Source organism: Carcharhinus amblyrhynchos, chromosome 1 (assembly GCF_965287045.1).
Source record: "Carcharhinus amblyrhynchos chromosome 1, sCarAmb.v2.hapA, whole genome shotgun sequence".
Lineage (NCBI taxonomy): Eukaryota > Metazoa > Chordata > Chondrichthyes > Carcharhiniformes > Carcharhinidae > Carcharhinus > Carcharhinus amblyrhynchos.
Genome location: NC_137324.1, coordinates 145,779,007 through 145,806,067, shown reverse-complemented (window position 1 = coordinate 145,806,067; position 27,061 = coordinate 145,779,007). Strand labels below are relative to the sequence as shown.

Genomic DNA, 27,061 nt, shown 5'->3' with positions numbered 1-27,061 from the left:
AGACGTTATAGAAAGGGAGGAACTCAGAACTATCACTGGGGAAGACGTACTGAGCAAACTTCTGGGATTGCAGGCAGGCAAATCTCCAGGGCCTGATGGCCTTCATCCTAGGGTCTTAAAGGAAATGGCGTTAGATCCATTGGTTACAATATTCCAAAATTCCCTGGATGCAGGAATGGTTCCAGTAGATTGGAAAAATGCTAATATAATGCCTTATTCGAAAAGGGAGGGAGGCAAAAGGAAGGAAACCAGAGGCTAATTAGTTTAACATCTGCCATTGGGAAATTGTTAGGGTCCATTATAATGGAAGTAATAACTGGACATATAGAAATTCAAAATGCAACTGATCAGAGTTTGCGTGGTTTTATGAAGGGTAAATTATATTTGACTAATTTGCTTGAGTTCTTCGAAGATGTAACAAGGAAGGTGGATAATGGAATTCCTGTGGATGCAGTTTATCTGGATTTCCAGAAGGCAATTGATAAGGTGCCGCACAAAAGGTTTAATACTCAAAGTTACTTCACATGGGATTATGGGCAATTTATTAGCTTGGATAGGGGATTAGCTAACCAACAGAAAGCAGAGTTGAGAAAAATGAGTTTTTCCTCAGGTTGGCAGGATGTAACTAGGGGGGTGCCACAGGGTTCAGCCCTCAGACCCCAAATTATTTACAATCTATATCAATGATTTGGATGCAGTGATATGTTGCCAAATTTGCAGATGACACTAAAATAGGTGGGATAGAAAGTTGCAATAATGAAACAAGAAATTTACATATGGATATGGATAGGTTAAGTGAATGGGACAACATTTGGCAGATGGAGTTTAGTGTGGACAAGTGTGATGTTAAGCACTTTGGTAGGAAAAATACAAAGGCAAATTATCTAAAAGGAGAGAAAAGCGCTTTGGTGCAGAGGGACTTGGGTGTTCTCATGCATGAATCAGAAAACTAGTACTAGCAAGTACAGCACATAATAAAAGGAACGCAAATTAAATCTTAGCACTTATTGCTTAAGGAATAGAATATAAAATTAATGAAGAGTTGCTGCTACTGTACGAAGCATTAGTGAAACCACACTTAGAATATTATGTGCCGTTTTGGTCCCCCGACTTGAGGGAGGATGCAGTTGGTGGTTTGGAGGAAGTTCACTAGATTGATTCCAGAGGTGAGGGATTGACTTATGAAGAGAGATTGGGCCATTTAGGCCACTCTTTCCTGGAGTTAGAAGAATGAGGGGAGATCTAACTAAGATGTACAAGATGATAAGAAGGAATGACAAAGTAGACATGGAGAAGATGTTTCTCTTGTACAGCAATCTAGAACGAGAGGTTTTAGCTTTAGGATAAGGAGTAGCAGATTTAAAAAGAGGAGAAATTATTTCTCTCAAAGGTAGCGAGTCTGTGGAATTTACTACCCCAGAGTGTGGTGAATGTGGGATTTTGAGTAAATTTAAGAAAGAGGTGGACAGAATTTTAATTAGTAAGGGTTTGAACTACAATGATGAATGGCAGGTAAATGGAGTTGAGGCCAAGATGAACCAGCCATTATCGTATTGGATGGCAGAGCAGAGTCCAGGGACTGAATTACCTACTTGTGCTCCTAGTTCTTATAATTCCTATGTTATGAGATTGAACCAAGATTTCATCTTGGTTCCTGCTCATAATGGGCCAGGAAAAACGTTCCCAATTGAGGTAATGCTAATTTTACTAAACTGAAATGCGACTTAGCAAAGTAGACTGGAAACAGCTACATAATGTATAAATCAGTGCTAGATTAGTGAGGCATTTAAGGAAAAGATAGGGAGGATTCAAAACAAATATGTGCCCTTAAAGAAAAATGGTGAGACTAAAAATTCCAGATGCTTCTCAATGTCAAAGAGAAGTTAAATAAAAAAGGGGAAGCTTATAAAAAATACTGAGGGATCAATACTACAAAAAAAAATCAAGAGTATAAAATGTGTACTGACTTTGGAAGTACAATAATTATAACCAAAAAGGGGAAAGCATCATGTTGTGGAAACTATCAAGATTTTTCCCCATTGTCTACATTAGTGAAAATTGTCATGAATTCTCCTGGATCTCCTACTCCATGTGGCTGGGGAAATCCTCCCAAAGACAGAATATGGCTTTAGGCCTTCCAGGGAAACCTCTGACATGGTCTTTGTTGCCAGACAAATCCAAAAAAAAATGTTGAGAACACCATCAGGGACTCTCTGTTGCACTCAATGACCTCACCATAGTATTTGAATCAGGAAAACACAAGGGTTTTGAGTATATTTCAAAGATTTGAATGTCCAAGAAGCTTCATTATAATTCTGCAATTGCTTCATTATGATAGGACTGCAACTTCTTGACAGAGAGCTGAAACAGCTATTTACAAAATCCAGAACGGGATAAAGCAAGGCTCTGTGATGGCCCCCTTACTATTTACAATCTACCTAACAATAGTTAGTCACCTCATTAAAGATCAATGGCCCTCTGGTGTCAGTATTAAACATCGTCTAGATGGGAAACTCTTTAACCTTAATCAATCCCATGCAAAACCTAAATTGCAAAGAAATCCCACAACACCAGTTTAAAGTCCAAGACGGCCTTCAGGACACACGACAGCACAGAGTTGCTGAGCAGAAACTGATAGCCAAGTTCCGCACACATGAGAACGGCCTCAACCAGGATCTTGGGTTCATGTCACACTATCTGTAACCCCCACAACTTGCCTGGACTTGCAAAATCTCACTAACTGTCCTGTCTGGAAACAATACACATCTCTTTAACCTGTGCTTAAAGCTCTTTCCACTCACATTGTCTGTACCTTTAAGAATTGATTAGCTGTAAAGACTCACATTCCACTTATTATGCATGTAAATTGAGTTTGTGTCTTTGTATCATTTTTAGCAACAGAACTCCCAGCCACCTGACGAAGGGACAGGCTGTCCCAAAAGCTTGTGGCGTTTGCTACAAATAAACTTGTTTGGACTTTAAACTGGTGTTGTGGGATTTCTTTGTGTTTTGTGTATAAGATAATGAAGGGGATGGATAGGGTAGAGGTAGAGAGATTCTTCCCGCTCAGAAAGTACGGCAGGACTAGAGGGCACAGCCTCAAGATAAGGGGCAGGGTGTGTGTGCGTGTGCGTGTGTGCAGTTTAGAACGGAGTTGAGGAGGAACTTCTTCACTCAAAGGGTGGTGAATCTCTGGAATTCTCTGCCCGTTGAAGTGGTGGAGGCTACCTCGCTAAATATATTTAAGTCACGGGTAGATGGGTTTTTGGTAGACAAGAGAATTAAGGATTATGGGGAGAAAGCAGGAAAATGGAACAGAGCCACTTCAGATCAGCCATCATCTTATTGAATGGCGGGGCAGGCTCCAATGGCTAGATGGCCTACTCCTGCTCCTACTTCTTACGTTCTTATGTTTACCTCAGTCCAACGCCGGCATCTCCACATCAAACCTAAATTGATCATGACAGATATGCACAATCTGTAGTTGCTGATGACTGCAGTGTAATTACCCCCAATCTGCATCAGACTAGCAAAGCATTCTCAATCCCTTCAAACTGTCTTTAAACACTGCCAAAAGCAAAACTCATATCAACTCACAACTGATCAGCAAAATATTTTACCTCGCATATGTTGAGAGGGGGACTCAGATATGTTGAGCAAAAAATGTTGAGATTTGCAGCCACCTCTCAAAAGATAACCATTAAGCAGGAAATCCAACATTAAATCAACTGTGCCAGTTCAGCCTTTTACAAACTGTAAAGATGTCTGAGAACAAAGAACTCTGCAAGTCAACTGAAGTCCTAGTGGACAGAGCAGCTATTATCACCATGCTTCTGGAGGTGCAGAGACCGGTCCACATTTCAATGTCAGTTAACCGCACTAAAGAAACTTCATCGGCAATGCCTCTGCTGCATTTTTCAGATCCAATGTGAAACCAAACAAACTCTAACATCCCCCATTAAAGACAGGTCCACAAGTATTCAGGCAAAATTAACTTTGATGGACTATACACTCTGTCTTGAGAGACAAACAAATCTCTCCTACTAAGTCCTGTTCTCTCAACTCTCAATGACCAGAGTTCTAGGGGAGGATAAAGGAAACACTTCAAAGACACTCTGAAGCTCTCCTCGAAGAGCAGAAGCATTGACATTAATAACTAGGAGAGGCTTTCTACCAATCATTCAAAATGGAAACAAACTGCCTATCAAGCTGCATCACAAAGAACAAAACAGCCCGGGAAACAGGCCCCTCGGCCCAACGAGCCCGCGCCGACATTTTAACACGACCAGTCCCCCCCTCCACCCATGACCCCTATCTATGGCCATCCACATTGAGAGAAACTAATTTAGGGACAATTTATTACTGCCAATCAGTCTAATAGCACATCTTTGGGGTGTGGGAGGAAACCGGAGCACCCGGAGAACACCCACGCAAGCACGGGGAGAATGCGCAAACTCCCACAGACACTGGCCCAAATCCATGTGTCTGCACAGCAAACAGTGATAGTCACTGAGCTGTTGTCTTGCCCATCAGGTCCAGTTTAAGCACACACTAACGACATGAAGCACTAGGCCAATCTCGAACAACCAAGGGCAGCCCAAGTACGACCCATCGGGTGTATGCCCCTCGTTGGACAACAAGGCAGACCGACTTAAAACCTGTGAATGAAAAAAAGAGAAGAAACATTATCATACCATATCCATTTACCTTACCAGGGATGCCCCAATGCTAATGAACATTATTTAAAACAATCTCCTATATCCTCCCATCTCCAACCCACTCACGTGCCTGTCTAAGTTACTCTTAAAACAACTCTAGCATACTTGCCTCCACCACCTTACTTGGCAGAGCATTCCATACCCCCACTACCCTCTGTGTGAAAAACCTCCCTCTAATATCTGTGTTATACCTCTCCCCCCTCACCTTAAGCCCGTGGCCCCTCGTACTATGTGTCTCTACCGTAGGAAATAGCTTACTTCTGTTTAAAACATAGAACATTACAGCGCAGAACAGGCCCTTCGGCCCACGATGTTGCGCCGACCAGTTACAAAAACAATGACCCACTAGCCTATACCAATCCCTTTTCGTCCATAAACCTATCCAGAGATCTCTTAAACGCCCCCAAACTAGACGCATTTACAACTGCAGCAGGCAGGGCATTCCAATCCCTCACCACCCGCTGGGTAAAGAACCTACCCCTGACATCCGTCCTGTAGCTACCCCCCCTTAATTTAAAGCCATGCCCCCTCGTGCTAGCTTTCTCCATCCGAGGAAAAAGGCTATCACTATCCACCCTATCTAAACCTCTAATCATCTTATATGTTTCAATAAGATCCCCTCTTAGCCGCCTTCTTTCCAACGAAAACAACCCTAAATCCCTCAGTCTCTCCTCATAGGACCTCCCCACCATACCAGGCAACATCCTAGTAAACCTCCTCTGCACCCTCTCCAACGCCTCCACATCCTTCTTGTAATGCGGGGACCAGAACTGCACACAGTACTCCAAGTGCGGCCGCACTAGAGCAGTGTACAGTTGCAACATTACACTGCGACTCCTAAATTCAATCCCCCTACCAATAAACGCCAAGACACCGTACGCCTTCTTAACAACCTTACTCTATCTATTCTCTTCATAATCTTATATACCTCTACTAGATCCCCTCCTCAGTCGCCGTCTTTCAAGGGAAAACAGCCCCAATTTGCTCAATCTTTCCTCATAACCCAGTCCTTCCATACCAGGCAACATCCTGGTAAACCTCCTCTGCACTCTCTCCAGAGTCTCCACGTCCTTCGGGTAGTAAACTGTACGCAGTACTCCAAATGCCTAACCAACGTTCTATACAACTGCAACATTAGACTCCAGCTCTTATATTCTATACCCCTTCCTATAAAGGCCAACATACTATAGGCTTTCTTCACAACCTTCTCCACTTGTACTGCCACCTTCAAAGACTTGTGCATTTGCACCCCCACGTCTCGCTGCGATTCTATATTCCTTATGGGCTTACCCTTTATCATATAACTCTCCCCTACGTTATTCCGGCCAAAATGCATGTTTTAAGTTATGATGTGGAGATGCCAGTGTTGGACTGAGGTAAACACAGTAAGAAGTCTCACAACACCAGGTTAAAGTCCAACAAGTTTATTTGGTAGCAAACACCACTAACTTTCAGGGCTCTGCCCCTTTGTCAGGTGAGTGGGGAGTTCTGATCACAAACAGGGCATACAAAGGCACACACAGTTTACAGAATACTGATTAGAATGCAAGTCTTTACAGTTAATCAAGTCTTGAAAGGTGCAGACAATGAGAGTGGAGATAGCATTAAGATTATGTTAAAAGAGATGTGTATTGTCTCCAGACAAGGCAGTAAGTGAGATGTTACAAGCCCAGGCAAGTCATGGGGGTTACAAATAGTGTGGCATGAGGCCGTCCTCACGTGTGCGGAGCTTGGCTATCAGTCTCTGCGCTGTTGTGTGTCGTGAAGGCCACCTTGGAGAATGCGAGGCTGAATGGCTGTGACTGCTGAAGTGTTCGCCAACAGGAAGAGAACAGTCTTGCCTGGTGATTGTCGAGCAGGTGTTCATTCATTCATTGTTGAGGCATCTGCATGATCTCCCCAATGTACCATGCCTCAGTACATCCTTTCCTGCAGCAGATCAGGTAGACAACATTGGCCGAGTTGCAAGAGTATGTACTGTGTACCTGGTGGATGATGTTCTCACGTGAGATGATGGCATCTGTGTCAATGATCTGGCATATCTTGCTGTGGCAGGCTTGTGTGGTGTTGTGATCACTGTTCTCCTGAAATCTGGGTAGTTTGCTGCGGACAATGGTCTATGAGGTTGTGCGGTTGTTTGAAGGCAAGAAGTGGGGGCGTGGAGATGGCCTTGGCGAGATGTTTGACTTCATCAATAATATGTTGAAGACTCCGGAGAAGATGCCGCAGCTTCTCAGCTCTGGGGAAGTACTGGATGACAAAGGGTACTCTGTCCACCACATCCCATGTTTCTCTTGAGGTCGTCGGTGCGGTTTTTCGCTGTGGCGTGTTGGAACTGTTGACCGATGAGTCAAGCGCCATATCCTGTTCTTATGAGGGCACCTTTCAGTGTCTGGAGGTGTATGTTGCAAACCTCTTCATCTGAGCAGATCTGTGTACACGGAGGGCTTCTCCGTAGGGGATGGCTTCTTCAACGTGTTGAGGGTGGAAACTGGAGAAGTGGAGCATTGTGAAGTTATCCATGGGCTTCTGGTATAATGCAATGCTGAGGTGACCATCCTTAATGAAGATGCGTGTGTCCAATAATGCAACCGATTCCAGAGAGTAGTCCCCGGTGAGTCTGACGGTGGGATGGAACGTTGATATTCTCATATAGTTGTTTCAGTGATAGTTCACCATGAATCCAAAGGAAGAAAATATCATTGATATATCCAGCGTACAGCATCGGCTGAAGGTCCTGTGCGGTGAAGAAATTTTGTTCGAGCCTGTGCACAAAGATGTTGGCATACTGAGGTGCGAATTTGGTCCCCATGGCTATTCTGTAACAGACACTTCCAGACAATGAAAGATGCCCTCAACAACAGGATATGGCGCTTGACTCATTGATCGACAGTTCCAATGCACCACAGCAAAAAACCGCACCAACCTCCTCAGAAGACAAACACGGGACACGGTTGACAGAGTACCCTTTGTCGTCTAGTTCTTCTCCGGAGCGGAGAAGCTACGACATCTTCTCTGGAGTCTTCAACATGTCACTGATGAAGATGAACATCTTGTCAAGCGCCACTCCCAAACCCCCAATTCTTGCCTTCGAACACCTGCACAACCTCAAACAGACCATTGTCTGCACCAAACTACCCAGCCTTCAGGAGAACAGTTACCTCGACAACACACAACCCTGCCACAGCAACCTCTGCGAGACATGCCACATCATCGACATGGATGCCGTCATCTCACGAGAGAACACCATCCACCAGGTACACAGTACATACTCTTGCAACTCGGCCAACATTGTCTACCTAATACGCTGCAAGAAAGGAAGTCGAGGCATGGTACATTGGGGAGACAATGCAGACCCTACGACAATGGATGAATGATCATCGCTCGACAATCACCAGGCAAGACTGTTCTCTTCCTGTTAGCAAACACTTCAGCAGTCACGGGCATTTGGCCTCTGATCTTCGGGTAAGCGTTTTCCAAGGCGGCCTTCACAACACATGACAGCGCAGAGTCTGATAGCCAAGTCCCACATTCATGAGGACGGTCTCAACTAGGATCTTGGGTTCCGTGACTTGCCTGGGCTTGTAACATCTCACTCATTGTCCTGTCTGGAGACAATACACATCTCTTTAACCTATGCTTAATGCTATCTCCACTCACATTGTCTGCACCTTCAAAACTTGATCAGCTGTAAAGACTTGCATTCTAATCAGTATTCTGTAAACTGAGTGTGTGCCTTTATATGCCCTGTCCGTGATCAGAACTCCTCACTCACCTGATGAAGGGACAGAGCCCCGAAAGCTAGTGTGTTTGCCACCAAATAAACCTGTTGGACTTTAACCTGGTGTTGTGAGACGTCTTGTGGTGTTCACATTTCAAGTCCCAGCCTTTATGACGAGGCAGGGCAGCTGCAGAGAAGAAAAGGCAGCACACCCCCTCACTTTGGATCGCACTACTTCCTGCCTCCAAGTGCCCAACGATTTGCAGGTTGAGACCAGCCTGCTCTGTCAATTCATCCACAAATCATAGGACAGATATCAACAACCTGTGTGTTCAGTATGGATCCAGCCAGTGGAGGGTTTTCCCTCTAATTACTATTAACTTCAGTTTTACAAGTGTTTCCAGATATTGTTGTTTCAATATCAACAGCAGTTGCTCTCATCTCTGGAATTTTAGCTCTTTTGTCATTTTTGGGCCAAGGCTGCAATGAGGCCTGGTGGCAACAACACTGCAGTCATCAGCAAACTGTAGATCATGCATATTTGAGTCCCCACAGAACCCAAAAGGAGCATGGTTGCACAGAATATTTGGAAGTGTCACTTCAAAGAGCAGACGACTTGGTACCTTTAATTAGTTTCCTGATAATTGAAAGCAGTGATGGGGTGAGGAGTGGTTGGGCTGGACTTAATCTTATTATTTGTGGATAGCACATTCTGGCCAAAAAACAAATCATATTTTTCCACTCTTACAACCAAAGTGAATAACGATACACTTCCTCACAATATATCCCATTTAACAGCTTCCTATCCAATCACTTATCCCAATTATATCTCTATTCAGTCTCCTCACAACTTACCTCATTAGCTTTGTATCTTCAGCAAATTTGGATACATTATATCAATTATTTAGATAAGAGGCCAAGTATAAAGTATAAATAACTGATTTAGAAGCTACCCATTATTCAATTACAGATTAGTTGTCACTTTTTGATTTCACATTACCAGAACAAATCTATTCTCAATCCAATGAAAGTGGCCTTAGTCCAATTAAGTATTTTATTCTAAATGGGTCCTTGTCTATTTATACACAAGATGGTAAAAATGCTAATTGTATTTAATTGTTGGTGGATGTTTTCACTTAAACGCACATTAAAAAGACATTCATTGAAACTGTGATATCTCAGGTTTGGAAATGAATACTTGCAATGTTTCATTCTACAAATAAATCCAAGGAGGAGTTAAAAACTGGCTCTACTACCATCTTTTATCTTCTTTCTTTCTGGAATAGAACAAAAACTGTTTCAATAATAGTTTACAAAGGCATTAGACAACTACTTGGAATGAAGTACAACTGCTCTTTCAGAGTCAACATTGGCATATTGAGTCAAGTGGTCACTTCTGAGTTGTAAATGACTACTATTTTGGAAGAAAAAAGATAACCTCTGACTAATTTTCTCCATTGCGGAACCATTTTCTTAAACTCCTCTACCATTTCATCATCACTGTCAACCTCAACAAGTGTGAGAAGTGCAAGAATTTCTTTATCATCAAGTAACATCAACCAGATATGTCACTTTCCTTCCCTCCCTGATCCACCAGACCAAACTTCCTCTAAGGCCCAGCTGCTCTAGCCCTTATCTCATTTTCTTTTCTAGTCATGGCTGTGACAAAGATACACTGTCCCTCCTCATACATTTCATCCAGCCTGCAGCTTTTGATACAGCTGACCATATAGTCCTCTGCCAATGTCACAACTAATCACAATGTCTAGCCATCTTCATCCAGCTTGGTGGAACTGCACTCACCATTTCCATTTTTATCTGATTATTCTCGTCTATCTGACATCCCCCAAGATCTATCCTCAAACCTCTCTCGTATATCGAAGACCGCATCCAAAAGCACATTACCCATCAGAAGGTTTGAAGGTGACTCTTGTGTAGTATTTACAGTTTAGGACAAGATTGTCATTTCTGGCACACCAATCAGGCACAGAGAGTTACATAATTAACACAAGAAAAATAACAGCAAAAAACAAAATAATATTAAAAAAGTGACAAATCCTCAGAACCAGATAGTTAGATGAGAACATTGCAGATACCTTAACTATTAGCTTTTAAAGCTTCTTTATTTTGGTAACCATTACTTTCAACAGGCAAATTATGCATGTCAATCCACTATTTAAGGTGAGGGGGTGAAAAACAGGAACTTATAGACAAGTATTTCTAACATCTGTTGGTGGGACATTATGAGAATCTATACTTAAAATTGGTTGACTGAAACCCCTGAAAATGTTCAGCTGAGAATCAGCATGGATTTGTGATGGGTAGGTCGTGCATGATTGCCTGAACAAATATTCTTGCCTACTCACTTAACAATCTAATTATTTTGGCAGCCTCTTTGCATCCTCCTCACAGCTTACTTTCCAACCTAACTTTCTATTGCGAGTAAACTTAGCTACAGTGCACCCTGTCCACTCGTCTATCGTCAGCAAACTTGGATACTGTGTACCCAGTTGCCTCATGTAAATCACTGATCTTTTTCCAGCTTCTCTCATTTTATCTGGCATCACAAATTGCTGGTTGATCACCCTTCTCCATTTTCTCCTATCTCTAACCATTCTTTTTCCAATCCCCTTATATTTAAGTCTTTTCCAACTGCACCTTTCCTCTCAGGCCTTTCTCTTCTCCTAGCTTATACTCCCATCTCCATCATTCCCCTCTTTGCATTCCTCTCTCTCTGAAACAGATGACCATACCATTTTGATCTCTTCTCAACAACTTTACTTGATGCTCCCATAATCTTCACTGACCCCTTGACATTCTGGTTCCTAAACTTGCCCTTTTTCTTCACTCTACAAATCCATCACAGCATCCAATTTTCCTTATAATCCAATTATCATTCCTCTTTCCTCGATGTGGCCTGGATTTCTGCACCATAACAAGGCCAGTCTCACAACAGTTTCAGAGACATTCTTCTATCACATAACATTCCACTGCACTTCTTCCAGCTAATCAAGTAGGAGGTAATGGCCTAAATTCTAAATAACTGAAGCTCAAGCACTGAGTGTCAAGGATCCCACTAGTTGCAGCATATCATTTTTAAAAAATTGTTTATTCCTGCTTTCTATCAGTTCCATCCTCAATCCATACTAAATGTATTACCTCCAATGCCATGAGCTCTAATTTTACATAATCATGGGCATCTTTTTCTGAAATTCCAAATACAGTACATCTACTTGTTTTCTCTTATTCACTCACAGAAAATTCTTTACAGGTTTGTCAAAAATGATTTCCTTTCCATAAAGCCACGTTTACTCTGCCTATCCATATTATGATTTTCTAAGTGTCTTGTTATCCTGTCCCCAATAATAGACTTTCATGCTACCAATATCAAGTTAATTGGTCTACAGTTCTTTTTTTCCCCTCAGTCCATTCTTTTTTGAAAAGCAAAGATACCACTTCTAATCCATGGAGATCATTCTAGAATCTAGGAAATTCTAGAAAAACAAAGTTTGTCTTATGTTGTAACCACCTCTTTTAAAATCCTAGCGTCCAGGGAATTTTTCCGTGTTTAGTCCCATTAACGCCTTTATTACCTCCCATGATATCAAACAGGTATGTAATCTTTCACCTCCTTTAGAATTAAAATCTCAGTCTGTTTCCTGATGGTGACAATTTTGTACTGTTTCCATGGCAAAAATTATTTTTTAAAAAAACCTACCAAAATCCTGTACTCTTCCAGAAGTGTCTCAACTCTCTTTGGGCTTCAGATGCATCCACTGTAATTGAATAAGACTGAGGTGCATGTTGATGATGTGCAGAAGCATAACGCTGTATTACGCAATACAGTAATGCTCTTATGAGAACCACAAACACGGAATTCATAATTAGCGTGCAAAAATCAATGGTCGGAACCCGAAAGTCTTCGCACCAGCCTCACTCGGGTTTTGCTTTGAACGCACTTCTTGCGTGTTAGCTAATGTAAATCTTGTCGCTGAGAGTACAACTGCTGGACAAACTTTGCTGCACGGATCCTCCTCTGCGAATCCTGCTAGTTGCTCTGATAGCGAGGAATGTTTCCCTACCCCCCTCAGTGACTGAGTTCGGCTTTTACCTCAACACTGCTCCACCAAAACAGCTTTCAAGCTAAAATGACAACGTCTTTCACTCATTGTGCACTCCCCACCCCCCCCTGTACAATCTCCCCTTCCTCACTCAGCACTATCACGTGCCCGCTGAGCTCCGACCGGAAGTCTGTCTGCCGTTGCCTCTGATTGGCCAGCTACAGCCAATGCTCGCGCGGAGGCGGTTAGATTTAAATTTGAAACTATTTCCGGTCGGGGGAAGATTGCATTCAGCTTCTGTTCATTTGGTATTCTTGCATACTGGATTCTTGTTTCAATAATGGCTAGGAGAAGGTAAGTTTTAAAATGCGCTCCCAAAACGCGTTATTTCTCTTCCCCCCCCACCCCCGTATAAATTGTCTGCAAAATGCCATGTGCCGTTTTTAGTTTCCAAGTGATGTGCTTTTATTTCAAGAGTAAGATGTTTTCAGACATTTCTAAGTTCTTAACTCTCGTGACTTTTTTTTTCCCGTTGTTCAGATATTTTGAGGTTGGGTTCTGCAATGTTTTGAAAGCGTCTTTAGATATGTTCTTGGGGAACTAATGTCTGCCTTTCTGCAAACCTTTCATTCCAGTGAAGTTCTAGCTTCATCTATAGGCCATCTCCTGGATATGAAGTTGATGAAACTCCAGGATATCTGGGACGACGTTGGTATTCAAGAAGACAAGCGGCTTGAACGGATGGCATCAGCAAAGAAGTGTATAGAGGTACTTCTTAAAAAAAAGGAAACTGTCCTCCACTTCTATTGGAGGAAATGTCTGAAAGCAACTAGGTTTAGTGACGTACCATATCTGGGGACTGGATATAGCACTTGGCGTAAATAGGATCAAAGATTGTGGGGGAAAACAGGATTGGGCTATTGAGTTGGATGATTATAATGAATGATGGAGCAGGCTTGAAGGGCCAAATGGCCTCTGCTCCTATTTTCAAAAAAATATATATATTGGAATATGAGATGACTTCTAAATCTGTTATAGGTATAGGCTTATAATCACTGGAATTTAATACCCCTTTTCCAGGCTTTGGCTTTTAAACTGTGACACAAACAAGCTTAATTCCATTGGTAATCTGTTGCTGAAAGCATTAGTCATGAAGACCATTTCCTGCCTGGTAGCAGGCTAAATGACATCTCCAGGCTGGAGAGAAACTCGTGCAGTAAGGGGACAGAATCGCTTGTCATAGAGTATGTTGCACCAAAAATCGTAGGACTAAAATTGAAGTCATAATGTGAAGTTGGACTGGGGTGGGCTCAGTAAGAAGTTTAACAAACCCCAGGTTAAAGTCCAACAGGTTTATTTGGTAACATGAGCTTTTGGAGTGCTGCTCCTTCATCAGGTGAGTCAAGGGCTAGATTCTAACTTACTCTTAATTATTTTCAATTTGTTGCCTCTGCAAAAGCGTATTTGAAAATATTTTAAAATGACCTTGCCCTCAAATGCAACAACTGAAATGCTATGATTCTGGCATATACATTGGATATACACATGTCTGTCCAGCTACCTGTGCCATATGTTGACCCTGAATGTGCTGCTGGAGTGTGAGGAGGGATTGAATGTAGTCAGAGCCCCTTTAATCATGTGACCTGGAATCTGAGGTAACTGAGCCTGGCTGCTGATGGGAGAAAATTGGGTAGCTGACAGCTACCCAGTGCTGTTTCAGAGCAGTCTGCAAAGGAGAAACAGCTGATTTTGCCTTGCTGATGGCACATGTTAAGATTGCAAATGCCTTGAAATAGTTTGTATATTTAGCAATAATGCACCATAACTTGGCTTCAAGTGTTTTCAAAATCTTCACTGGAACAGTCACCTTCAAGAAACCTGTAGTCTTAAGTTTCCTTCAAATCTTCACGTTTATTTCCTATTTTAAGTAATGGTATAGTATTTCTGAGTGAGTTCTGCAGATCAAAGGCCCCCAATCTTGATTTCCCCACCCCATCCAGACTTTGAGTAAGCAATGACTAGCAAGAGTTCCTTTTTTTTGGACTTTTGATTCATTTATGCAGATTTGGATGTTGCCCTTGAGCTGCCTTGAACCACAGTGACCCATGGTGGTTTAGGGGTAGAAATTCCAAATTTTCACTCAAACAGTGAAGGAACCATTTTATTCTTTCCCCTTGCCTTGAACACCTTATTGTGTTGGTACAAGGTTGAACTTGGCACAAAATTGTTTTCTTGGTTACAAAGTATCAGGTGTTGAGTTTCTTTGTGCCCTCATCTCCGCTTTCTCAATGTTGCTTGGCTTTAATGGCCAGCAAGGAAAGTTGAATGCTCATGCATCAATTAACGTCAGCAATTGTATTGATAGCAAACTTAGTGTTCAATTTGTAATTTTATTCTAGCAGACCTTGCCACACAAGACCAATATGAAATTTAGAAACCCAGTTTAAATTAGTTTGGAGATTGGGGTGGCCCCAGTGTTTTGAATGCCAACCAGCCCATCAAGTTTGCACTGACTCTCTGACAGTTCTTAACCAGGCCCTATTCCTGTATTTACCCTGCTAATTTCTCTTAACCTACATATCTTTGAACTGTGAGGAAACTGACACAGACATGAAGAGAACATGCAGACTCCCCACTGACAGTCGCCTAAGGCTGGAATGGAACCCAGGTCCCTAGCGCTGAGACAGTGCGTTGAGAACAATTTGTCATGGAGCTTGAAGTTACAGCCTCTGGTTTCAGTCTTTCCAGTGATTGATTTTGGGGAACTTCTGATCATTCAGTATTCTATTTCAAATGAGCTCAGAGATAATGATGTGTATACACACTAGTTCTACAGTGTGCAAGCCCAGACAAGATCCACAATGATTCAATTTGGGACCAATAATCTTTTGGATAAAGTGGAAACTTAATCTTGCTTGAGATGTCACAGTTAACCTCCTGTAATCTTAGTCACTTGTCAAGCACCACACCAAACTAATCCCATAAGTTTCTCAGCAGCCCAACCATTCATCACAAATTCTTAAACTGTCAACTGTATAAAAGTGGTCCATGAGTTAAGAATGTAACCTTTTTTGAAAAGAATTATGGTTCAATTTGGGAGTGGTGGGCAATAACTAGCTTTATTCTCAAAGCCTAGCTTATCACAAATCGGACAAAGGAAGAAGATACTTGATCTGATAATTGTAGGCCTGCTACTTGAGATTATCTTTTTCTGCAGTGAAGAGGGTTGAAATTTGATTTAGTAGTTACAATGGCCTCTTCAATTAACCAGTCAGTGTGCCTCTTGGTTGGCTTTTGAAAATGTTTCCTATTGCTTGTTATATTTGTACTTTTTAGCTTGCCTGGACCTTTTTGGCAGAAGCAGCCCTTGACTTAAACTTTCCTTGTTGTCCTCGCATCCAAGAATCTTTTCTGAAGTTGTTTTCAGAATTCTTATGTGCAGACTGCCAGGCCATTTGTAGTCTATCTTTATACTGTTTAAAATGTGTTCTGGACAAAATATCAAGTCACGTTTTTAGATTTCCAAAAGGCGTTTGATAAGGTGCCTCATAAAAGGTTGCTACAGAAGGTTAGGGCGCACGGAGTTGGGGGTAAGGTGTTAGCGTGGATAGAGGATTGGCTGTCTAATAGGAAGCAGAGAGTTGGTCTCAATGGGTGCTATTCTGATTGGCAGTTGGTGACTAGTGGAGTGCTGCAGGGATCGGTGCTGGGACCTCAGCTATTTGCCATTTATATAGATGATCTGGAGGAGGGGGCTGAGTGTAGGGTGACAAAATTTGCTGATGACACGAAGTTGAGTGGAAAAGCAAATTGCGTGGAGGGTGTGGAAAGTCTGCAGAGAGATCTGGATAGGCTAAGCAAGTGGGCGAGGACCTGGCAGATGGAGTACAATGTTAGCAAGTGTGAGGCTATCCACTTTGGCAGAAATAATAGTAGGAGGGATTATTATTTAAAAGGCGAAAAGCTGCAGCATGCTACAGTGCAGAGGGACTGGGGGTCCTTGTGCACGAGTCGCAAAAACCCAGTCTGCAGGTGCAGCAGGTGATCAAGAAGGCAAATGGAATGTTGGCCTTTATAGTGAGGGGGTTAGAATATAAAAGTAGGGAGGTCTTGCTGCAACTGTACGGAGTACTGGTGAGGCCGCAGCTGGAGTACTGTGTGCAGTTTTGGTCGCTGCACTTGCGCAAGGATATATTGGCCTTGGAGGGAGTGCAGAGGAGGTTCACTAGGCTGATAGTGGAGATGAGTTTTTCCGACAATCATTTTTTTCATGGTCATCAGTAGATTCTTAATTCCAGATTTTTTTTATTGAACTCAAATTCAGCTGTCTGCCCTGGGAGGATTCGAACCCGGGTCCCCAGAACGTTAGCTGAGTTCTTGCAAGTCATGTTGCAGCTTTATAGAACCCTAGTTAGGCCGCACTTGCAATACAATGTTCAGTTCTAGTTGCCACCAGAAGGACATGGAGACTTTGGAGAGGGTACAGAAAAGGCTTACAGGATGTTACCTGATATGGAGGGCATTAGCTATGAGGAAAGGTTGGATAAACTTTGCTTGTTCTCAGTGGAACGACGGAGGTTGAGGGGTGACTTTATAGAAGTCTACAAAATTATGAGGGGCATGGACAGAGTGGATAGTCAGAAGCTTTTTCCCAGGGTGGAAGAGTCAATTACTAGGGGGCATAAGTTTAAGGTGCGAGGGGCAAGGTCTAAAGGAGATGTATGAGGCAAGTTTTTTACACAGAGGGTGGTGGTGCGTGGCACTCGCTGCCAGGGGAGGTAGTGGAAGCAGATACAATAGCGACTTTTAAGGGTTGTCTGGACAAATACGTGAATAGGATGGGAATAGAGGGATGTGGTCCCTGGAAGGGTAGGGGGTTTTAGTTCAGTCAGGCGGCATGGTTGGTGCAGGCTTGGAGGGCCGAAGAAAGAGGTGGCAGAGAGAGAGAGGGAGCTGGGGGGGGCGGTGTCGATTGATGGACAGGGAGAGGCTGTGCAGCCACCACCAGGCCTGCTCTGAGCACCACAAACACAGTTGGAAGGCAGCGGGGGAATCGGCAGTGGTCCTGGGAGCTGTGCGAGAGTGGGAGAGGCCGAGCGGAATATGAGGAGGGAAGGAATGTCTTTTGATGTAATGAGCTCTCGCTGATGCATTGATGTATGATGGAAAAAAAATTGTTCAATAGGAAATGAAGATAGAGGTACTGACAGCAGAAAAGGGTGATTAATACAAGGAGGAAGGGCCTGTTCCTGTGCTGTAGTTTTCTTTGTTCCTGGATTAATAGTCTAGTGATAAGACAGTAAGCCATCACCTCCCAGTGCTGAATTGAGTGATTTTGTGTTCTGGCACTTCTCCCATTCCATAGTGAGTTGAGGATAACTTTACAATCCCAGCAGAGCTGTAACTTTCAAAAAGATATTTGCTTTCCTCTTGCCTAAGTGGAAGGATTTCAAATTTTAAGACTCTTACAGTAACAAACTCAAATCAATTTTGACTAAACACTATTTATCTGGGCAATTTAAAATTTAGATTACAGACAGGCTTCGCCCATTTAAATTTTGAGATGACTAAAAATCCCCAACGACGAATATGTATATATACTCTGTCCTATATATTGATGCTTCATTCTCTGAACACCAGTTGAAAGCTACTCATCTCTCCAGAGATTGCTTCCTTTTCCCTTTTCCAGCCGACTGACTTCTGACCCCCCGCAAACTGACTGTCACTGTGAGGGTTCCTTGGAGATTTCTTCCTCTTGCCAAAGCTAGGTGAATCTTCCAGCTTTGTTTAAACCCTCAAGAGCTTATTTTAAAAAAAAAACTCTTTGATGGAATGTGGCCCATCGCTAATTGCCTTTGAGCTGTTTGTGGTCTCTTCGATGTGTGAGCTCCACCCATGTTTTGGATGGTGATTAGTAGAGATTGGCTGCCTCTATCTCCCTGCTCTCTCTCCAGGACTCTCCCAAGTTCATAGAATAGTATGAAATTCCTGTAGTGCAGAAGGAGGCCAATTGGCCCATCGAGCCTGCACTGACAGTAATCCCACCCAGGCCCTATCCCTGTAACCCCATATATTTAATCTCCCTAACACAAGAGGGGGGGGGGCTGCAATTTAGCATGGGCAATCCACCTAATCTGCACATTTTTGGACACTAAGGAGCAATTTAGCATGGCCAATCCACCTAACCTGAACATCTTTGACATTGGGTTGCAGGGGTGTAAAATAGACAGTATTACGGTTGATAAAGGGGATGTGCTGGAAATTCTTGAGGGGCTGAAAATAGATAAGTCCCCTGGTCCGGATGGGATCTACCCTAGGATTCTCTGGGAGGCTAGAGAGGTGATTGCAGAGCCTCTGGCTCAGATCTTCAGGTCGTCATTGGTCTCTGGTGTAGTCCCGGAGGATTGGAGGATAGCGAATGTTGTCCCATTGTTTAAGAAGGGGAACAGAGACTTTGCCGGGAATTATAGACCGGTGAGTCTTACTTCTGTTGTGGGCAAGGTTTTAGAAAAAATTATTAGGGATAGGATTTATAGTTATTTGGAGTGTAATGAATTGATTAGAAATAGTCAGCATGGTTTTGTAGCGGGTAGGTCGTGCCTTACTAACCTTATTGAGTTTTTTGAGAAGGTGACCAAAGAGGTGGATGGGGGCAAGGCAGTTGACGTGGTATACATGGATTTTAGTAAGGCGTTCGATAAGGTTCACCATGGTAGGCTTCTGCAGAAAATGCAGATGTATGGGATTGTGGGTAATCTAGGAAGTTGGATCAGGAATTGGCTATCAGATAGGAGACAGAGGGTGGTGGTGGATGGTAAATATTCATCATGGAGTACAGTTACGAGTGGTGTGCCTCAGGGATCTGTTTTGGGGCCACTGTTGTTCGTAATTTTTATTAATGATCTGGATGAGGGTATAGTTGGGTGGATTAGTAAATTTGCTGATGACACCAAAATTGGAGGTGTGGTAGATTGTGAGGAAGGGTGTCATAGTCTGCAGGGAGACTTAGATAGGTTGCAGAGCTGGGCCGAGAGGTGGCGGATGGAATTTAATGCGGAGAAGTGTGAGGTAATTCACTTTGGTAGGAGCAACAGATGTGTCGAGTATAGGGCTAACGGGAGGACTTTGAATAGTGTGGATGAACAGAGGGATCTAGGTGTGTGTGTACATAGATCCCTGAAAGTTGGGAATCAAGTAGATAAGGTAGTTAAGAAGGCGTACGGTGTCTTGGCGTTTATTGGTAGGGGGATTGAATTTAGGAGTCGCAGTGTTATGTTGCAACTGTACACTACTCTAGTGCAGCCGCACTTGGAGTACTGTGTGCAGTTCTGGTCCCCACATTACAAGAAGGATGTGGAGGCGTTGGAGAGGGTGCAGAGGAGGTTTACTAGGATGTTGCCTGGTATGGTGGGGAGGTCCTATGAGGAGAGACTGAGGGATTTAGGGTTGTTTTCGTTGGAAAGAAGGCGGCTAAGAGGGGATCTTATTGAAACATATAAGATGATTAGAGGTTTAGATAGGGTGGATAGTGATAGCCTTTTTCCTCGGATGGAGAAAGCTAGCACGAGGGGGCATGGCTTTAAATTAAGGGGGGGTAGCTACAGGACGGATGTCAGGGGTAGGTTCTTTACCCAGCGGGTGGTGAGGGATTGGAATGCCCTGCCTGCTGCAGTTGTAAATGCGTCTAGTTTGGGGGCGTTTAAGAGATCTCTGGATAGGTTTATGGACGAAAAGGGATTGGTATAGGCTAGTGGGTCATTGTTTTTGTAACTGGTCGGCGCAACATCGTGGGCCGAAGGGCCTGTTCTGCGCTGTTATGTTCTATGTTCTATGAGGGGGCTGGACTATGAAGCGAGACTAAATAGACTGGGTCTGTACTCGTTGGAGTTTACAAGGATGAGGGGGGATCTTATAGCGATGTATAAGATAATGAAGGGGATGGATAGGGTAGAAGTAGAGAGATTCTTCCTGCTTAGAAAGGATAGCAGGACTGGAGGGCACAGCCTCAAGATAAGGGGGGGAGCTGTTTTAGATCAGAGTTGAGGAGGAACTTCTTCACTCTAAGGGTGGTGAATCTCTGGAATTCTCTGCCCATTGAAGTGGAGGCTATCTCACTAAATATATTTAAGTCACGGGTAGATAGGTTTTTGATAGACAAGGGAATTAAGGGTTATGGGGAGAAAGCGGGAAAGTGGAACTGATCCACTTCAGATCAGCCATGATCTTACTGAATGGCGGGGCAGGCTCGAAGGGCTAGATGGCCTACTCCTGCTCCTATTTCTTACGTTATGTTCATCTAAATAAGGCAAGTGGTTCTCCTGTTTGGCAACTGAAGTCCCTTTATCGGCTGCAGAGGGGCCATAGTTTTCACATATTCATAAATGCCATCCTCTATTTGAGGATTCACTGAATTTGAAAAGTCTTTTCATGTTGGGTGCATCTGCCTCCAATCCATTTAAGCCTTCCTGGAAGTAGCTATTTTCAAAGCTTAGAATCCCTACAGTGGAGAAGGAGGCCACTTAGCCCCACAAGTTTACACCAATTCTCTAAAAGAGCATCCCATCCAAACCCTATCCCCATAACATCACACATTTACCCTGCTAATCCCCTAACCTCCATATGTTCGGGCTTGTCCATTTCTTTTTTGAAATCTATAGCTACAATCTCAAGCTTTGTTTCTTTTGAAGATCAAACTTCTTGATTTCCCTGGAACCACTAAGTTGAACTGCCCCAATGCCTGCGTGCTCAATCTCCGAGACTGCATCCTACTGAATTCAAAGCAATTAGTTACCAGCACAATTCCAGCTCCCCATTGCTCATGAAGCTTTCCTTTGCCCTAACTGCCAACTTCATGAACCTAATCAATGCCATCCCTTCTCCCACATCACCTGAGCCTCCATTTCCTCAGCTGCATGGAGCTGATCTTCCACTCTTCTGCACTTGTTTCCATGCTGTTTACTGGCAGAAGCTTCTGTTGGACTCCAATCTCCACAGCGCACAAAGCTAGCTATCTTCAATGGCCTCCTTCAGATCAAACTCCCCTGAGCAATAGGCTGCCAATTTCTCCGTGGCACTTTCCCCTCCCCCTTCCACCACATATACCAAGTGTAGTGGTAAAGGCCAAGTGAATATTCTGCTGGACAAGGGTTCATCCAACCACAACAGCTAGTGAAATTTTAATTTTGTTCAAGTTTAGTATTTGAAAAACTGGCCTCAGTAATGGGTCACTATAAACCATTGTCAATTACTGTAAAAACTCATCTGGTTCATTAATGCCCTTGGGGAAGGAAATCTGCTATCCTTGCCTGGCCTACATATGACTCCAAACCCACAGCAGTACAGCTGACAGTGTAGTGTGGCAAGTCACTCAGTACAAGGGCAATTGGGGAATGACAAAAATGCTAGCCTGTCAGTGACATCTACATCCTGTGAAAAAAGAAATTGAACTTTGAACTGATCAGATTTTTTCCAATAATGTCCTGCCACTGAGCAGTTTCTGATGTATCCAAGCTTTAAAACATTCTGGAGCTCAAATCCCCAGTCAACCAAGTGTCACCCCATGAGTGCTTAACTGAATATGACTAAGAATCAAAAAAAAGTCTATGCTTTTATCAATATTATAATGGCCCAGCTGTTTCAGTGTTGATACTGTGTGTATTGACACTGCCAACATTGCTTTGATCTAACGCAATGTTTCAGCTAAGATGGCCAATGTCCTGGCTGATCCATCAATCCTAAACTTTGAAAGCCCATCCCTACATCTCCCTGCCTGTGCATTGTTTATGATGCTCCTTCAAAGAATAAACTGTCATTTCGCCTATAATTCTTTGTGGTTCTGTCATATCTCCTGTGAAGTGTTTTCAGTCACATTATTTCATATTCTTGACCAGATTTCATTGAGAAAGTATAGGTACTGACACATTTTGCAATTTAAAGTAGTTGTACTAATAAGGCCTTTATACAGGCTATTGTTTCAGCATCACAGGCTTCTGCATCTTGCTGGTCTTATGCCATGCAAAATACTGCAGGGGAAACTGTTGGAAGAAGGGAAATTGATGTCCATTTTAAAGGTTGACAACTGGCTTCTGGCTATATATTGCAGCATATGGTTTTCTTAAGATGTTTTGCCCCTTGGCAACAATAACATCATTAATTGCCACTCTGTCATGGACAATGAGCTCCTGCCTTTTTCACAAATTTGGTGTCCTTGCTACACCAACAGTACTGTCAAATGTCCATGAAAAGGTGGCAGTGAGCTCCTGCCTTGAACCGCTGCAGTCCATGAGGCATAAATACATCCATAATACCGTCAGGAGTACCAGGGCTTTGACCCAGTGACTATTACAGAAGTGTGCATCCTAAGTCAGAACGGTGTATGACTTGGAGAGGAAGTTGCAATGGTAGTGTACTTCTGCTACCCTCCTAGATGGCAGGGATTGTTGGGGAGAAGGCTGGTTTATCCTGAATGGACATCACTTCTTAACTAAAGATTAACAAAATTGGGCCTATTAGAAATGTTTGAAATGGCAGTCATTTTAGTTTGGAAACTTATTTATTTTATTTTGTGATAGGAGCTTCTAGATCAAATGATTCATGAAGAGGAGATTATGAAAAAACAGTTGGAGGCAGCCATTAAGAATTGGAAGGGACGACTACAGGCCTTGTGCTCTGAGCTGCTTCTAGATCCTTATACGGTAATGTACATTACGAAAGCATGTAAGCTACTTAAATGAGCTTGGATGAACAAGTTTCTTTTTGAGCAAGAACATTATAATGAATGTTTGTACGAAGGCTGAAAGTTGTCTATTTCCTATATGCTTCATAAGGGCTCTGGACTGTCAGACTTCCATCATAAGGAAATGGATTTTTTGTGACAGTTGATCCCATTATCCCCCAGCTGTTTTTGGATAGCACTAATCCAACTTTGTGCAGTTTCTAATGTTAAGCAGGATAGTTTGCAGATACTATATTCACTTACAAGTTGCCATTTTAAATAGTTTATTTACACCATTTAAAGTTTTTTTTCAATGTTTCTGACTGTCACTTTGCTGTTTCAGAGCTTGAGTACAGGCATTTGCTATATCTCTGGCATAAGCTTTTGTTCATGGGGGTTGGCTAAACTGATCACTTTTGCATTAAAAAGGTCACTGACCTGCCTTGGATTGCCCCTTAGCTTTTGTCAACCTTCAAAATGTACGAGTTTTGAGAATTGGACTTATAAGAGGTTTACTTGGTTAGCAATCCCACTGAGGACACCCAGAATATTCAACAAGTCTGTTCATGTGAACACATTTGGCTAGCTTGGATATGATCTGAAATTTTGTACAGGTTGGAGTTGTGTTGGCTAAAACTCCCTGCCTTCTAGTTGAAGGTCGTCTTTCTAAGGAAGACAAAGTGGAGCTGATGGCTTTTTTTTTTTAAAGCATTTCAGAGCCACAGGTCTTTATGATTCAAAACCCTAAAGTTAACATTCTTTTGTCACTGATCTTTTGAAAATGCTTAGTTGCACCTTGAATTGAATATGTTGTTCATTAATTCATAGGCTGAGAATTGTACTCCCCTTCAATTGGAAAAGGAGCTTAGAAATAAAGTGGAGGCCTTGCTTGAAGAGAAAAATTGTCGCATGGCTGAATGTGAAATGCTTTTGAAAGAAGATCAAGCTTTGTGTACTGATCTCTGCAAGACTCCATACTACATTCCTACTGGCAAAGTTCCATCTCTACAAGAATTAGAGGAGCTTAAAAATCATCTGCTTGGTGCAGCCAAAGAAAAGGTATATTCAAACATAAACATTAAGAGCAGGTCACTTGGCCCTTTGACTTTCTCCATTCAATAAGTTCATGGCTGATCTGACTGTAACCTCACTCCACATTCCTACCTATCCCTGATGGCCTTTCAACCCTTGTTTCTCAAAGATCTATCTACCTCTATCATAAACATGAAGATTCTGCTTCCACTGCCTTTTGAGGAAGACTCTTAATCCTTGGCAGGTTGGTGGGAGGAAATTCTCCTTTGCTCGACCATTTTTAACTCTAGTTTCAGGTGCTTCCTCCAGAGAAAACATTCTCTCCTCATTCAATCAAGACCCCTCTGGCTCTTCCTGCTGATTTTACTTGCATCATGTTCAGGTACAAAATACTTGTTCAATTCATCTGCCATATCCTTGCTTTCTATTATTAATTTTCCAGGTTCTTTCTATAGGACCATGACTTGCTTGTAGATACACTTGTTATCTATCTTTATATTGCTAGCTATCTTTGTTTCATGGATTTTTTTTTTCCTCCTTATTCTTTCCTGTTTATGTTCTGTCCAATCTTCTGATCTGCCCCTCAGCTTTGCACAATTGTGCTTCTTGCCTTGATACCAAACTTTCTAAGTTAGCTATTAGGGCCCTTCCTTGTGACATATGCCCATTATGTATTTTGAAATATCTCTACCACCGTGCCTCATTGACCTATCCCTTGACATCATTTGGCAGTTAATTTTAGTTAATTTTGCTGCTCTCATGATGCCTTTATTTACATTTTAAAATACCAGTCTTCTTGCCCTCCAACTAATGTAAAAGTTCAGTCTTGGTGGGGGGGTCTTGTTGCATAATATTGATCTAGGATAGCTTCTCTCTGGTACCAGAACCTGTTTTCATAAGAAAAGTCCTGATAACCTTCTGCAAACTCCTCATCCAGGCTACCTTTGCTAATTCATAAGGTTTTCAGAATGAAAATGTGGTGCTGGAAACATGAAGTATAAACAAACATTTGGGTTTGTGTTTTGGGGAGAAAGTAGGTTTCTGATCTTCCGTCAGAACCTAGTTTTAAAAATTTGTAGCAAGTTTTGAGCAAGGACAGAAACAGGGTGGTTGGAGAGCAAAAGATCAAACTGATCTGGCAGAAGGCAGAGATTGAATAAGACCTGCATTTGAGTGTCTTGTGACCTCAGGGTAAAGCATAATCATTGAAGTGCAGGAAATGTGGTTGGTTGGCAATATCCTGCAAAGACCAAGACACAATTTTCTTGTTTGATGTAATGCCATGCAATCTTTCATGAAGTGGCGATGCCGGCTGGGGTAAGCACAGTAAGAAGTCTCTCAACACCACATTAAAGTCCAACCAGTTTGTTTGGCAGCACAGCTTTCAGAACGCTGCTCCTTCATTAGGTGAGTGAGGACTTGTGTTCACAAACCGGGCATATACAGACGCAACTCGATTTACAAGATAATGGTTGGAATGCACGTCTTTACAGGTACCCGAGCCTTAAAGATACAGACAGTGTGAGTGGAGAGGGCAAGCACAAGTTAGAGATGTGTATTGTCTCCAGCCAGGACAATTAGTGAGATTTTGCAAGCCCAGGCAAGTCATAGGGGTTACAAATTGTGTGACAAAAACCCAAGATCCTGGTTGAGGCTGTCCTCGTGTGCAGAACATGGCTAGCGGTTTCTGCTCAGCAATTCTGCGTTGTTGTGAAGGCCGCCTTGGAGAATGCGTACCTGAAGATCAGAGGCTGAACACTTGTGACTGCTGAAGCGTTCTCCGACTAGAAGGGAGCACTTCTGCCTTGTGATTGAGCGGTGTTCGTTCATCCGTTGGGGAGACCAGGCAGACGCTATGACAATGTACCATGCCTCAGGACATCCTTTCCTGCAGCGTATCAGGTAGAGTTGCAAGAGTATGTGTCGTGTACCTGGTGGATGGTGTTCTTGTGTGAGATGATGGCATCCATGTTAATGATCTGGCACGTCTTGCAGAGGTTGCTGTGGCAGGGTTGCGTGGTGTCGTGATCACCGTTCTCCTGACGGCTGGGTAGTTTGCTGTGGACAATGGTCTGTTTGAGGTTGTGCAGTTCTTTCAAAGGCAAGAAGTGGGGATGGCCTTGGCAAGATGTCTTCGATGAAGACGAACACTTTGAAGGCTCCAGAGAAGATATCATAGCTTTTCCACTCCGGGAAAGTACTGGACAACGGAGGGCACTCTGTCCACCATGTCCTGTGCTTCTCTTCTGAGGAGGTCAGTGTGGTTTTTCACTGTGGCACGTTGGAACTGTTGATTGAGTTGAGCACCATATCCTGTTCTTATGAGGGCATCTGTAGATGTCTGCTGTGATCTTCCTCATCTGAGCAGATCTTGTGTATACAGAGGGTTTGTCCGTAGGGGGATGCCCTCTTCTACACGTTTAAGGTAGAAGCTGGAGAAGTCGAGCGTCATGAGGTTATCCATAAGCTTGCACTACAGTGAATTGCTGAGGTGACGGTCATTGGAGATGCATGTGTCCAAGAAAGCAACTGATTCCAGAGAGTACTCCATGGAGAGTTTGGTGGAGTGGAATTTGTTGATGTCGTCATGTAGTTGATTCAATAATTGTTTGCCACGAGTCCAAAGGAAAAAAATGTCATCGATGTAACTCGTGTATAGCATCATTTGAAGGTCCTGTGTGGTGAAGAGGTCTTGTTCAAACCTGTGCAAAAAGATGTTGGCATATTGAGGTGTGAATTTGGTCCCCATGGCTGTCCCGTGTGTCTAGATGAAGAATTCTCACCAAGGCCACCCTAACACTCCCACTTCTTACCT

General features: G+C 42.9%; 2 protein-coding genes across 6 annotated transcripts in view; one reads left to right on the top strand and one right to left on the bottom strand.

Moving 5' to 3' along the window:
* idua (alpha-L-iduronidase) overlaps positions 1-12,620 on the bottom strand; it is a 239,199-nt gene extending 226,579 nt beyond the window's left edge. For all 3 annotated transcript variants that reach the window (XM_080193489.1, XM_080193490.1, XM_080193491.1), the window contains exon 1: positions 12,158-12,620. In XM_080193489.1, the coding sequence (XP_080049615.1) occupies positions 12,158-12,321 (164 nt within the window). In that variant the 5' untranslated portion in view covers positions 12,322-12,620. The remainder of the gene's footprint in view (positions 1-12,157) is intronic.
* Positions 12,621-12,782: 162 nt separating this feature from the next.
* The window catches only part of LOC145350477 (protein regulator of cytokinesis 1-like), a 47,795-nt gene continuing 33,516 nt past the window's right edge, over positions 12,783-27,061 (top strand). For all 3 annotated transcript variants that reach the window (XR_013888214.1, XM_080199690.1, XM_080199680.1), the window contains exons 1-4: positions 12,783-12,854; positions 13,136-13,268; positions 23,072-23,194; positions 24,043-24,273. Coding sequence is in view for 2 of the 3 variants with exons in the window: in XM_080199690.1 (XP_080055816.1) it covers positions 12,841-12,854; positions 13,136-13,268; positions 23,072-23,194; positions 24,043-24,273 (501 nt within the window). In the remaining variant the exon portion in view is untranslated. The remainder of the gene's footprint in view (positions 12,855-13,135; positions 13,269-23,071; positions 23,195-24,042; positions 24,274-27,061) is intronic.